Source organism: Cynocephalus volans, chromosome 13, assembly GCF_027409185.1.
Source record: "Cynocephalus volans isolate mCynVol1 chromosome 13, mCynVol1.pri, whole genome shotgun sequence".
NCBI lineage: Eukaryota > Metazoa > Chordata > Mammalia > Dermoptera > Cynocephalidae > Cynocephalus > Cynocephalus volans.
Window position 1 is genome coordinate 105,231,363 of NC_084472.1, and position 12,855 is coordinate 105,244,217.

The 12,855-nt window shown below is 49.1% G+C and overlaps 2 protein-coding genes across 2 annotated transcripts; one reads left to right on the forward strand and one right to left on the reverse strand.

Annotated features, from left to right (window-relative positions):
* DUSP26 (dual specificity phosphatase 26) lies at window positions 1-5,485 on the reverse strand. The gene is made up of 4 exons (XM_063077291.1): window positions 5,217-5,485; window positions 3,008-3,303; window positions 1,325-1,539; window positions 1-800 (listed from the first exon to the last, which is right to left on the reverse strand). The coding sequence occupies exons 2-4, from the start codon at window positions 3,226-3,228 to the stop codon at window positions 601-603; spliced, it is 636 nt and encodes a 211-aa protein (XP_062933361.1). The 5' UTR covers window positions 3,229-3,303; window positions 5,217-5,485; the 3' UTR covers window positions 1-600.
* Window positions 5,486-8,508: 3,023 nt separating this feature from the next.
* Window positions 8,509-9,213, forward strand: LOC134361988 (large ribosomal subunit protein uL6). Its single transcript, XM_063077269.1, has one exon. It carries the CDS (start codon window positions 8,529-8,531, stop codon window positions 9,105-9,107), a length of 579 nt encoding a protein of 192 aa, XP_062933339.1. The 5' UTR covers window positions 8,509-8,528; the 3' UTR covers window positions 9,108-9,213.
* The last annotated feature ends 3,642 nt before the right edge of the window (window positions 9,214-12,855 follow it).

Here is a 12,855-nt window from a genome sequence, read left to right on the forward strand (position 1 = left end):
TTTGCTTTCCCCCTCTCTTTATTTTTCCTCGAGACACCCGCGCGCAGTGAGCGGTGACCGTGTGAACCCCCCGTCCAGCGCCCCTGACGTCTGGGCGCGAGCAGCCCCCGAGGGCGCGGTGCCAGCCCTCCCAGCCCCGCTCGCTCTGCGGGTCGTCGCTCTGGCTCCGCAGCTCTGCGCGCCGTGTGTCTGTCTGTCGCCGTGTGTCTGTCGCCGCTGCGGTCTCCACGCCACCCTGCCCTGCACGCCCAGCACGCCCGGCACGGGCACAGCACAGAGGCGGCCCTTGCGTTTCGGCAAACGAGAGACGGGAGCGCTCGGGCACGAAGAGGGGAAGGGACCGCGCGTCCCTGGGAGCCCCCGGCTGGGGCGCGGCGGTGCCCGAACCCCATCTTCTGCCCACACCCAGCCACCTCGGCCCCTGGTCCGCCGCCCACCACGCTGCCCACTGCCCCCAGCCCCGGGCCCAGGCCTCCCTGCTCCGCCACCGCGGGAGGACGGGCCATCCGGGCCTCCCGCCACCTGCCACCGGCACCTCCTCTCCCCGGCTGGGAGCCGGGGACCCCCCGCGGGCCTGGCCTGACCTCCCGCGCCCTCGGCTCAGGCGTCCAGACCCTGCCGCAGCCTGCGGTCCAGGGCCAGGAGCTGCCGCAGGAAGCCCCGGTTGGGGATGATGCCTCTGTGGTCCTTGACCTTCTTGATGGCCTCGACGAGGGAGAGGCGGTGGTACAGCATGAGGTAGGCCAGCACCAGCGTGGCGGAGCGGCTCACGCCCACGGCGCAGTGCACCAGGATCGTCCCTGTGGGGAGAGACACCGGCGCGCGCTGGGCTGGGGACAGCGGGAGGCCGCAGGGTGAGCGGCCAGCTGCGGGCAGAGGCCTGCCAGAGCGACACGCACAGCAGCGTCCCCAAGCCTGCAGAGGGTTCGGGCTGGGGACCCCCCACGGCCGTGCGCCCTCCCAGGCCCCCGCCCACTTCCATCTGGCTGCTTCTCTCAACCACCGAATGCTTTTATTTACATATGTAGTTTTTTCTGATCACCAAGGCATTTTTACCATGCCCAAGGTAAAAATAATTGGAAAGTATAGAAATATGTAAAAAAAAAAAAACCCCCAAAACCCCAAACTGAACAACCATGTCACCCGTAACCTTCCACCCAGGTGCCACCTGCCACTCTGAGCGGTTGGGATGATTTCCTTCTTGCCTCTTTATGTACGGCCTTGGAAAGCAATGCCCGTGGTAGTACCTCTCTCCCCTTCGCGTGGCCTCCCGAGCAGATGTCATGCCACTGGCCCCTGTCGCCCAGCCCGCCTTGGCTCCTACCTCCAGGCTGGCTCAGCGCCCGGTGGATGAAGTCGGCCGCCGTCTGGAAGTGGACGCTCATGTCGAAGGCGGGCGAGTCGTGCGCCTCCACGCCCAGGTAGCGGATGCCCAGCCCCTCGTAGGCCTCGGGCGTGCCCCGCCACCTGCTGTGCGAGGCGTTGAGGACGTGGGTGATGCCCAGGCGGCGGAGCTCCCGGCGGTTGTTAGCGATGTCCCTGCAGGGCAGAGGGGCGGGGGACGGTGGGAGGCGGGAGGAGGTGACAGCTCCCTGTCCCAACCCGTCAGCTGCCTGGGTACAGGTCATGGCCATGGCTCCAGGCCTCTCCTTTACTGACTAATGCCCAGAAAGGAAGAGTTGAGATGGGCCACGACTTGACACCCTGTCCCGTGAGCTGTGCTGGAGAGCACTGGGGACAGTTTGCCTGGAGAGGACTAAGGGGCGGGAAATAGTCATCATACAACACCCAGAGGGTGCTCCGAGGAAGAGGGACATTCCCTCATCTGTAGGGCCCCAAAGGGTAGGACTAGGGTCAAAGGATTGAAGCTTCAGGGACGGATTTCAGTTTCGTGGGAGGAAGTACGTGCTGACAGGCCAATCTGGCAGAGGGAAGGTTGGAGCCCCGGGGTAGAGTGATTTTCCCATCATGGGGGATGCGGACGTTCAAGGAGAGGAAGGAGACCAACGGGTAGGCCTGGATGTTCCAGAGGGTGTTTGAACAGAATGTGGGTTGCTGGGTCTGCTCGCATTTAACGTTCCAGTGAACCTTGAGGTTGCATGGTTCTGACACTTGCTCCCACACCCGGCTCCCCTGTTAACGTTATATTCTCTTTGATGCCCATAATCCTCTATGTTTTGCCAGTTATTCCATGTCTCACATTTGCCCTGCTTTAGGATGTCACCTTCAGGCGTTCATCTGGCCCATACCCCTCAACTTAGTGGTAGACACCCCTCAGGCAACGTGGTCGTATGTCAGGGCAAACACCCCACCCAGTGCAAACTCCTCAAGTAGAAAGAGCACTGAACTTGAGCCCCCGAGGCCTGGCTCTGCTACTTATGACCCGTGGGACCCTGGGCCAGTCACAGCTGCTCTGAGCTTCAGTTTCCACATCTGTAACCTGGGGTTGTAGTACCCACCTCACAAGGCTGTTGTGAAGATTGAGAGAAAATGCACGTGAAAAAAATGCTTGTACGCTACACAGCCTTTGAGGGAGAGAAGCGGGGACTGCTCTCCCTCTGATGTTTCTCTCTCCACAGCCCCCCACTTGCAGAATCTCTGCAGACACTGCGGCTTTGCTTGGTCTCTGGAGGAACCCCTTCAGTTTATGACCTACTGTTCCTGGTTCCCAGTTACTGCCTTTTTCCAGAGCCATAGCACAGTAGATGGAGGATCAAAGAAGTCATCTGTTGTGCCTGGTACGTGGCATTGGTGCTCAATAATAACAATAATACTGGAACAGTTTTTCTGTTCAGAGTTGGGTATTTCAAAAATTCTGCCCAAACTCCCTCAAGCCTCTACTCTCTGCCTGTGTGTCCCCTCCTCTCAGTCTTCAGCTGGAACCAACAACATGACTCAGTGCTCGTCTGCCACCCTCTCCTTTCTTCGTGCACGTGCTCACACACACACACACGCACACGTGCACACACACACATTCAGCCGTGGGCCCAGTCTGCCCAGTACATACTGGTCTCCGAGGTAGAGGCCTGGCCAGACCTCATCGGCATGGTTGCAGGCTGTCTTGCCCGTGTAGAGGAGCCTCTCCAACTCAAAGACATTGAGGAAGGGATGTTGAACGGCTGGCATCTCCTCCAGGGTCCCTCTGTTGCGAACAGGAGACCTCGAGCTACTCCGGGAGAAGCGGGCCATAAAAGTCATGGAGGCCCAGAGCCAGTTCCCAGGGCACATCTTAGAGGCAGCAGCAATCACAGCAGCCGCAGGGGTGACTGTGGTGGTGATGGGGTTGGCTGCCAGGTAGCTTTCCTGGAAGAGGAAGGGGCGTGAGACACACTGGAGTGAGTCAGAGCAGAGGTTTCCCTTCCCGCCAACAGGGCTGTGCCCTGGGGAGAAGATTCTCCAGGGAGGGAAGGCAGGTCTGGCTGGGGTCGGGGCTCCCTGGACGATCTCTTTCTTCGAGCTGCGGCAGTTCCTTTTGCTCTGCTCTTGGCTCTGCCACACAAGGAGGTGGGAGAGTCACGTGTCCTTGTTTTCGGGGAAGGGAGCTGCCCAGCTGCTGGGTTTCTGCTCCACCACCCCTCCCCCACTGCCAACACACATGCATAAGCAGACACACACATTGGGCATTTGGGAGGCAATGCCCATGGCTGGGGCTCTTTCCAGCCTGAACCTGGGTGCTATCTGCCTGGGGCTATAGGCAGAGAGTCTAGGGAGCTGGGAGTTGTTGGGGGTGGCTTGGGACCCACCCGGAGAGAATTAGCAGGAAGAAAATGGCAGCTGGGGCCGTGACACATGCCAGGCTTGCCTCTTTGGCCAGAAAGATGAGCTGCTTTAACTCATTCCTGCCCTGCCACTGCCTCAAGATAAGCCTGTCACAGGAAGGGTGTGTGGGAGGATGAGGTGAGAGGGGAATAGGAATGAAGAGAAAGAGGAAGTTTTGGAAAAATATTTGCTGAGTGCTTGAGCTAATGGAAGAATCGCCATCTATGTGCACAACAGGCAAACCACTCTCCTTTGATGAGCATTAGGAAACTATTGATCAAACCTCATCTCTAATGTGAGGATTTCTGCGCCAAAGCAGGGGTGGAGTGTTGTGTGTATGCGGGAAGAGGGACAAGAGAGGTAGACAGTGGGGTCCTGGGGAGGGGAAGGAAAAGGAAAAATGTAGGATCCTGCCAGGCTCAGGGGCTCAGAGGCTCAGAATTACCATCCCTACTGCTGTTGGAGTCAAGTGACCCCACATGATGCACGGAATCAGCAATGAGGGGCTTAGCAGGTGTCTCACTTGTGGGCAGCTGGCCCTTCTGCAAGCAGGACCATGCTTTGAGATGCAGGGCTGGGAAAGGCCAGTCTTTGAGGCTGGACCTGGGACCTTTAGGCAGAGAGGTGACGGTGGCAAGATGCCTACCCCTCCCCTCTTCTCACACCTGCGACCCTGCTTGTTTGAAAGGGTGGGCTGGCTTGCAGAATCCCCTCCCACTGCTTCCCTGCCTTCTGCCCAAGGACCTCAACCAAATGGCCAATACTGAGAGGCCGTCTTTGCCCACGGCCCATCTGTGCGTCCCCACCCCACACTCTCAGCCAGGGCCCAGCTCTCCTTTTCCCGGGGCCCGGGGGAGACCAAGCACTTCCAGGGCATGAGAGGCAGGGGTTTTAGGATCGGGACCGGTGAGGGCAGATTGGATCTTAGAGTATTCAGGGAAAACTGTTTGTTTCAATGGCCAGGTCAGGAGAAGCGCAGGTACGTAGCAGCACAGCCACCACCCCCGTCCCCATCGTCTGCCTTTTCTGCTCGGGCCCGAACAGCCCTGGCTTCATTCTAAAGCAGCTGCTCTCCAGTGGATCCTGCCGCCCCCGGTGAGGGTGCCCGGTAAGCGGCAGGGCCGGAGCCCGGGTGGGGGATGGCGCTCGGGGGCTGGGCCGGGGTGCAGAAGCCCGGTTCTGTCGCGGGACACAGCCCCAGGCATTCTCCGATCCCACCGGCCGGCTTTCAGGGGCGCTGGCCCGCCGTCCCCTCCCTCCGTCTGCTGTCGCGCTTGTAACAGGTTCATGGCTGTCGCCCCAGCGCTTGCCAAGCCAGACAGCCTGGCGCCGAGGGTGGAGGGAGGGAGCCCGGGAGAGCAGCCGGGCTTGTGTGCTCCAAGCCCGCGTCCCTGTCCCCTCCCCGCCCGGTAGCCCCGAGCCCGCCGGGAAGGCGACACCCGCCGCAGCCCCTGTACCTCCGAGCGAGCGCCGCGCGGGGTCTCAGTTCCCGAGGCCGGTGGCAGGCGCAGGCGGCCCCACGGCCATGCTCTCCCGTTGTCGCCGCCGCCGCCAGGCTCGGCTGCCTGCCGGAGACCCGCTGACCGATCAGCAGCTATTTTTAAGCCATGACACGCACGTCGAAGCAGGGCTCATAGCAGTGTGTGCGTTGGTGACACACGGGGACACGGTGTCGCCCTCCGAGGTCCGAGTCGCCACGCAGCGTGGGCTCACCCGCACCCCCCTGCGAGCCCAGACACAGGCGCACCGAGCGGCAGCAGCCCCGCGAGTGCCTGCCTCTGTGTGGCTGTAGCTGCGACAACCGCAAAGCATTTTGCCTAAAGATGACATTATGAGCCGTGTCAGGCAGCGTCTTAAACACACACGCGGCTCCCAGGCAGGGGGACTTACACAGACATGATTCTGTACACTCACGTGTACATTCCTCATTCTCAAGAAAACTGTGTCACAGGTGACAATCGTCAGACACCCTTGTTAGCATTTGCTATATGCCATGTGCTTCCCATATCTTAACTCATTTTAACCTCACCGTGGCTCTGTGAAGTAGATATGATTATTGTCCTTATAATATTAATGTGTAATGGAGAGGAGGAGACTGAGGCACAGAGAGGCTAAGTAATCTGCCGAGGACATACAGCTAGTTATTGGCAGAACTGAGCTTCCAGCCGCAGAAGTCTGGTTCCATAGCTCATGTCCTCACTCACTCCAAACCAATGTCGCTGACACAATGGAGAATGCACCAGTAGATTTTGTTCAGAAAGCCATTTCCACCACTCAGCTCAGGGCGAGCTCCACTTTCCCCAGACTCCTGAAGAGATTAATATCCGCATCTCTGTTCACGTGCTGCTTTTTAGTGCTATTCACCTCTGCTTGCTTTTCTATTGTAAGCCCCTTGCAAGCACCAAGACTGTAAGCATACTGAAGGCAAGGACAGTGTTTCCCTCCCCAGTGCCTGCTTCATGGTGTGGAGGGGGAGATGGGGGCGGTGGGACAGACAGTGAATGTTATCAGGTAATGCTGTAGAGAACTAGCCAGACTGGAACTCTCTAGCTGTCTCCTAGAAGTAAGGTTGGCTTGGGCTGGGTTAGATACCAACATGGAATCAACTGTAGTTGCAATCAAGATTGACTACATTGCCAGCAGCCCTGGTAGACCAGGCTTTGGTCTTTGGGTCAGAGAAACTACTGGCCAAAGCCACACGATTCCCAGGTCAGTTCTGTAGGAAAGAGGAGGTTCCATCACAGGTTGCCACCTACGATTAATTTACCCCCTAACCTTTTCTTCTATAGAGAAGCAAACTTAATTCCTCTCAAGTTTCCTTGTGCTTTCTTGGTGTGCCAGTTTACATGAAGAAATGAAATCTTCATAACTTAAAACAAAGAACTGAGCTGGGAAATTTGACATTTTAATTGATAGATCCACATAGTTATAAAATCATCACAAAATAAATTGTTAAAGACCAACCTCATTTTAAGTGACGGAGTCTTCAGGGTTGGTAGATGGACAGGAGATTGTAGGTGAAATTGATCTCAATCTTTAACAAGACTTCTGTTTCAATCCTGCATTGCCCTTTTCTCAAAAAGCTGGGAAAAGATGGTTTAAGGCCCACCATGGACAATATGGACAACTGCTTATGGGTCACCATGGAAATTGTCCATGGACCAACGTCCTCATGAGGACCGTTTCCATGGGTCCATCTACAGCCCAAGTGGTTTCACTTTTTTCTTTGTAAGTAGGACATTTATGTGTCCAGGTGACACCAAACTTAAAGGAAGGAGATGAGAAAGGACAATGCAGGACAAAGTCAGCAGAGAGAGGACAATGGAGAGGTGGGACAGAAAGTGGAGGAAGGAAAGAGAAAGAGCACGTATTGATCATTTATTATATCAATTTCTGGAGCTTCTCATAGATCAGCTCATTTAATCCCACCCACATTTTAAGTGAACATCATTATCCTCATAGATTATTTGAGGAGACTAAAATTTAGCCAGATTAGGTAATTTACCCACAGCTAGTATGTGACTATATTAGTCCATTTTTGTTGTTTATAACAAAACACACAAAACTGGGTGATTTATAAAGAAGACAGAATTCATTGCTTACAGTTTCTGAGGCTGAGAGGTCCAAAGTCCAGGGAACACATGCGGCGAGGGCCTTGGTGGAGGCAACAGTGAAGGCAAAGTACCACCCTGTGAAAAACGGGAGAGCAGAGAGAGGCGACAGACTAATCTCATTCACTCTTTTTAAAGCCCTCCAAACCACACCGATGGCCACCATTTTTAATCCTTTCCTTACAGCATGGTCCACAATCTAATCACCTCTTCAAGGCCCCACCTTCAATGACCATAATAGGATTTCCCACCCTCAACAATTTTAGTGAGAATTAAGCTTCTAATATGTGGACTTTGGGGGACACAATTCAATCAATCCACAGCAGTGACAGACATAAACATAGGTTTGATGACGCAAACAAAGCAGGCTTCAAAAATAAACCTCCCTTTGGGGTGAGGCTCATGATCTTGGTGTGGACATCTTATTCCACAGGTCACAGTATGTGGTTTAGATTATAATTTAGTAATTAATACATAACTTGCTGACAAGGAAAGGTCAAAAGGCATGCAAAATGCACTGCAAAGTGCATGTAGACATTTTTAGCTTTATGATGAAACTGGTAATCAATAATTACAACTTCTGTTTTTTTACCCCCCAATGAAAATGGGATAATTCTGGAATGAAGCACCCCCTTCTCTATGTGAACTTTACTATAAAACCCGTTCAGCTTGTAATAGACTTTGGAGAACTCTCCAACTCTGTTCGTCTGTGTTTCCCAGGTCGATCTTCCCATTTTGTCGCCTAATAAACTTCTGTAAAATCCTTTTGCCTCAACAGCCTTGATTTTGCTTCACATGTGCAAACCCAGGGCTATCTTATTTGAAACTTTAGTATTTCAAAACTAGGCTGAAGAATCACTTTCTCTATAAAGCCTTTCTGGATCGATTCTTATATGTCCATTTTCTTCTTTGTGCTCATATAAACTTCTATCAAAGGACTTAGGATTACTTCACTTATTTATATACATATTTAAATCCCTGTTTCCCATACTAGAAGTCATGAATAGATAAACTACCCTGGGATGATCAGAACAGAGGTGGAAAAATGAGGCTGTTGAAAGATAGGAACAGATTACAAAACGGTCTTTTTTTTTTTTCTCCGCATTCCTTTTTTTAAAAAATTTTATTTTGGCTCTTTTTGCCGCATCTACTGCGAGAATGAAGACCATTCTCAGCAATCAGACTGTCGACATTCCAGAAAATGTCGACATCACTCTGAAGGGACGCACAGTAATAGTGAAGGGCCCCAGAGGAACCCTGCGGAGGGACTTCAATCACATCAATGTAGAGCTCAGTCTCCTTGGAAAGAAAAAGAAGAGGCTCCGGGTTGACAAATGGTGGGGAAATAGAAAGGAACTGGCTACTGTTCGCACTATCTGTAGTCATGTACAGAACATGATCAAGGGTGTTACACTGGGCTTCCGTTACAAGATGAGGTCTGTGTATGCTCACTTCCCCATCAACGTCGTTATTCAAGAGAATGGGTCTCTTGTTGAAATCCGAAATTTCTTGGGTGAAAAATACATCCGCAGGGTTCGAATGAGACCAGGTGTTGCTTGTTCACTCTCTCAAGCCCAGAAAGATGAGTTAATCCTTGAAGGAAATGACATTGAACTTGTCTCAAATTCAGCTGCTTTAATTCAGCAAGCCACAACAGTTAAAAACAAGGATATCAGAAAATTTTTGGATGGTATCTATGTCTCTGAAAAAGGAACAGTTCAGCAGGCTGATGAATAAGAGCTAAGAGTTGTCCAGCTACAGAAACAAGCAACAGGATGATTCCCAAGACATGCTTGTAAATTTTAATGATGGAATAAAAGACCTATTCATTTGGAAAAAAAAAAAAAAAAAAATTTATTTTGCCGATATACAATGTGGTTGATTATTGTGGCCCATCACCGAAACCTCCCTCCCTGCTCCCTCTCCCCCCTCCCACCCAACAATGTCCTTTCTGTATGCTTGTCTTGTCAACTTCAAGGAATTGTAATTGTTATGTCTTCTTCTCCCCCTCGTTTTTATTTTTTTTTGTGTGTGTGTGTGTGTGTGTATGTGTGAATTTATTTATTTTTAGCTCCCACCAATAAGTGAGAACATGTGGTATTTCTCTTTCTGTGCCTGACTTGTTTCACTTAATATAATTCTCTCTAGGTCCATCCATGTTGTTGCAAATGGCAGTATTTCATTCGTTTTTATAGCTGAGTAGTATTCCATTGTGTAGATATACCACAATTTCCATATCCACTCATCCGATGATGGACATTTGGGCTGGTTCCAACTCTTGGCTATTGTAAAGAGTGCTGCGATGAACATTGGGGAACAGGTATACCTTCAACTTGATGATTTCCATTCCTCTGGGTATATTCCCAGCAGTGGGATAGCTGGGTCATATGGTAGATCTATCTGCAATTGTTTGAGGAACCTCCATACCATTTTCCATAGAGGCTGCACCATTTTGCAGTCCCACCAACAATGTATGAGAGTTCCTTTATCTCTGCAGCCTCGCCAGCATTTATCATTCAGAGTCTTTTGGATTTTAGCCATCCTAACTGGGGTGAGATGGTATCTCAGTGTAGTTTTGATTTGCATTTCCTGGATGCTGAGTGATGTTGAACATTTTTTCATATGTCTGCTTGGCAGAATGGTCTTGAAAGGGATGACACCCCTCTCCCCTCAGATAATTAAATAAACATATAGACAGAGAGAAGAAGTTCAATAAGAATAAGATTGGGTGTGGGGTAGGGGGCCGAGCAAGCAGACCAACAAATACATGTTAAACAGCAGTTCTACCTGCTACTGTTTACCTGTGGGCTGGGCTTTACATACTAGTAGATTAGCTGATTTAATCCCATAAATAGATATTATTAAGTATGTTTTACAGTTGAGGAAACAGGTTTAGAGTGGTGGTAAATCCACTCTGCAAGGGCCAAAAACCGAGTGGCCCAAGCTTGTGCCTCAAACCATTGTAGTATACATAAAGAAAAATAATAACAACAGATAAAATGTATCAAGCCCCACTGTGTGCATTTAACAGAAATTATGTGCATTTCTCACAGGATTCAGAAGGATTTCTCCAAAATATCATTGTCCATCCTCAGGTCTTTGTCCTTTAGAGGGCATGGTCCCCCAGTGGCAGGATCTGGGGTGAGGTGAGAGCTGAAGCTTGGGAGAGGTGGCCTTTCAGTCCCTAGGGATGTCTCCTGCTGTTCCGTAATCCTTTTTTCAACACTGCTACCTTCCAACCTGTCTAAGTGCCACCACACCTGTCTGTCCTAGGCTGGTCCACCCTGAACTCTGCTGCAGTTTAAACAGAGCCTTCACCCAACGGTCCCGATAGCAGAGGGCTGAGTGAAGGCAGTGCGGTGAGGGCAGGAAGGGCAGAGCAAGGCTCCACGTTCTGGGAGGGTGCCCTTTTAATGATGATGACTTCTTTTTCTAAATCTGCATCTTCCCAGCCCCAGTCCTTCTTTCTTGCTCCTATTTAACACCTACTGTCCTCCAGACCCCCCTAGTGATTTGTGTCAGTCCTTGCAGGCATCAGCCTGGTGTTAATGGGGGTTTCCTCTGTCTGGGCTCCTGCTGGCTCTGAATCGGAAAGGAAAGCACGTCGGTCCTTTGGGTAGAGTGAGAATCTGGTTTTGCTTCAACTCGGATTCCTTCCTTCTCTGCCCCTCCACCAATGCATTCCGAGCTGTTTCTCTATGGGTTTACCTGGGGGTGAAAACATCTTACCACTGTCAATATTTATTTTCCTCTAAGGACCACACATCATTGCAAGGAGCAGAAATTCTTTCTATTAACCTGACTTCTTAAGGGAGTCTACATTATTATTTACGAAACAGGATACAAAAGGAATCTACAGTAAATATCAGTGCTAGAGAGAGAGAGAGAGAGAGAGAGAGAGAGAGAGAGAGAGAGAGAGAGAGAGAGAAAGAGAGAGAGAGAGAAGACAGGTATTAAATATACATTTTGACAAAAGAGTGAAAGGAAATATGCCAAATGTTAAAAGAGGTAAACTTCAGCCAGAGTGGGATTACACATAATTTTTATCTTGTTTTTAAATGTCTACATTTCCCAAATTTGCTACCATCAGTATGAATTAATTTTAAATATCAGTTTTATGAAATTGGTTGAGACTTTCTTAGTGGGGTCATACTAAAATTGGCCATAATTTTAGTGAGTGTCCCAAACATGCTTTAAAAAATATATAATTTTTGCTTTGGGTTGCAAATTTCTATCATTATCTCTTCTATATAAGGCTTAAAATATTCTATAATCCTTCATTTTTTGGTCTTTTTCTTTTTCTACCAGTTTTTGGAGAGGGATTAAAATCTCACACAAACCTTCTGGGCTTAATTTCTCCATCTGATTCTGTCAATTTTTGTTTGAGATAGTAACAAGCTATATTATTAGATACATAAAGTTCACAGGTGTTATTTATTTATTAGAAATTTTTGTTTGGGGCCGGCCCGTGGCTCACTCGGGAGAGTGCGGTGCTGATAACACCAAGGCCCCCGGTTCGGATCCCATGTACGGATGGCCGGTTGCTCACTGGCTGAGCGTGGTGCTGACAACACCAAGTCAAGGGTTAAGATCCCCTTACCAGTCATCTTTAAAAAAAAAAAAAAAAAAAGAAATTTTTGTTTGGTCAATAGGCAGTCTCTCTAAGACTTAATAATTATTGCTTTCAATTCTATTTTGTCAACTACTGAGATTGTATGAACTGATTTTGGGTGTAGGTATTTGTCTTGTATTTAAAAAATAATCTCTCTTTGGTGTGTGTGTGTGTATATATATATATACATACACATGCATTATTCTATTTTAAGTATAACTTGTAAACTGTTTATAACTAGATTTAAAAATCAATCTGTAATTTAATAGTGAATCTCTTTTTATATTTATTTTGATTACTGATATATTTAAAATAATTTCTGCCATCTTATTTTGTGCTTTCTATTTAGTATGCTTTTTTTTCTTCTTTCCTCCTTTCCTTTCTTCGGTTGAATTTATTTCATGTTCTTTATGCTCTTGATTGAGCTCTATTGATTTGAAAGTTTAAAAAGTCTAAATTTAATTCACACTTTTACTCTTTCCTTGAACAAGACAGAATTGTTATATTAACTTTCCTCAGAAATAACTTCTCCTATCTTCTTCATTGTTATTATCTGGCATTTTAAATCCAACTTTTTGAAAAAATTGTTTTAATATTCATCAGTCACATCAGGCACATAGTTTAAAGAATCAGTGCATTCTGAGATACTTATTGAAAAATAGCAACCCTCTGCCTGCTGATCCTCTCCTCACCCTGGAGTTGCCCGGAAGCAAACATACTGAATAATTTCAGGTATTTCTTTTAATATTTATTTCATCTCATATCTGTCTGTAATATATTTATATTGCTATTTCTGAATTTTCAGTGTTAGACATTATCTACTCATTTCTCAATATGAAAGATGAAGGTTTACTTTTTAAAATTCTATCTGCC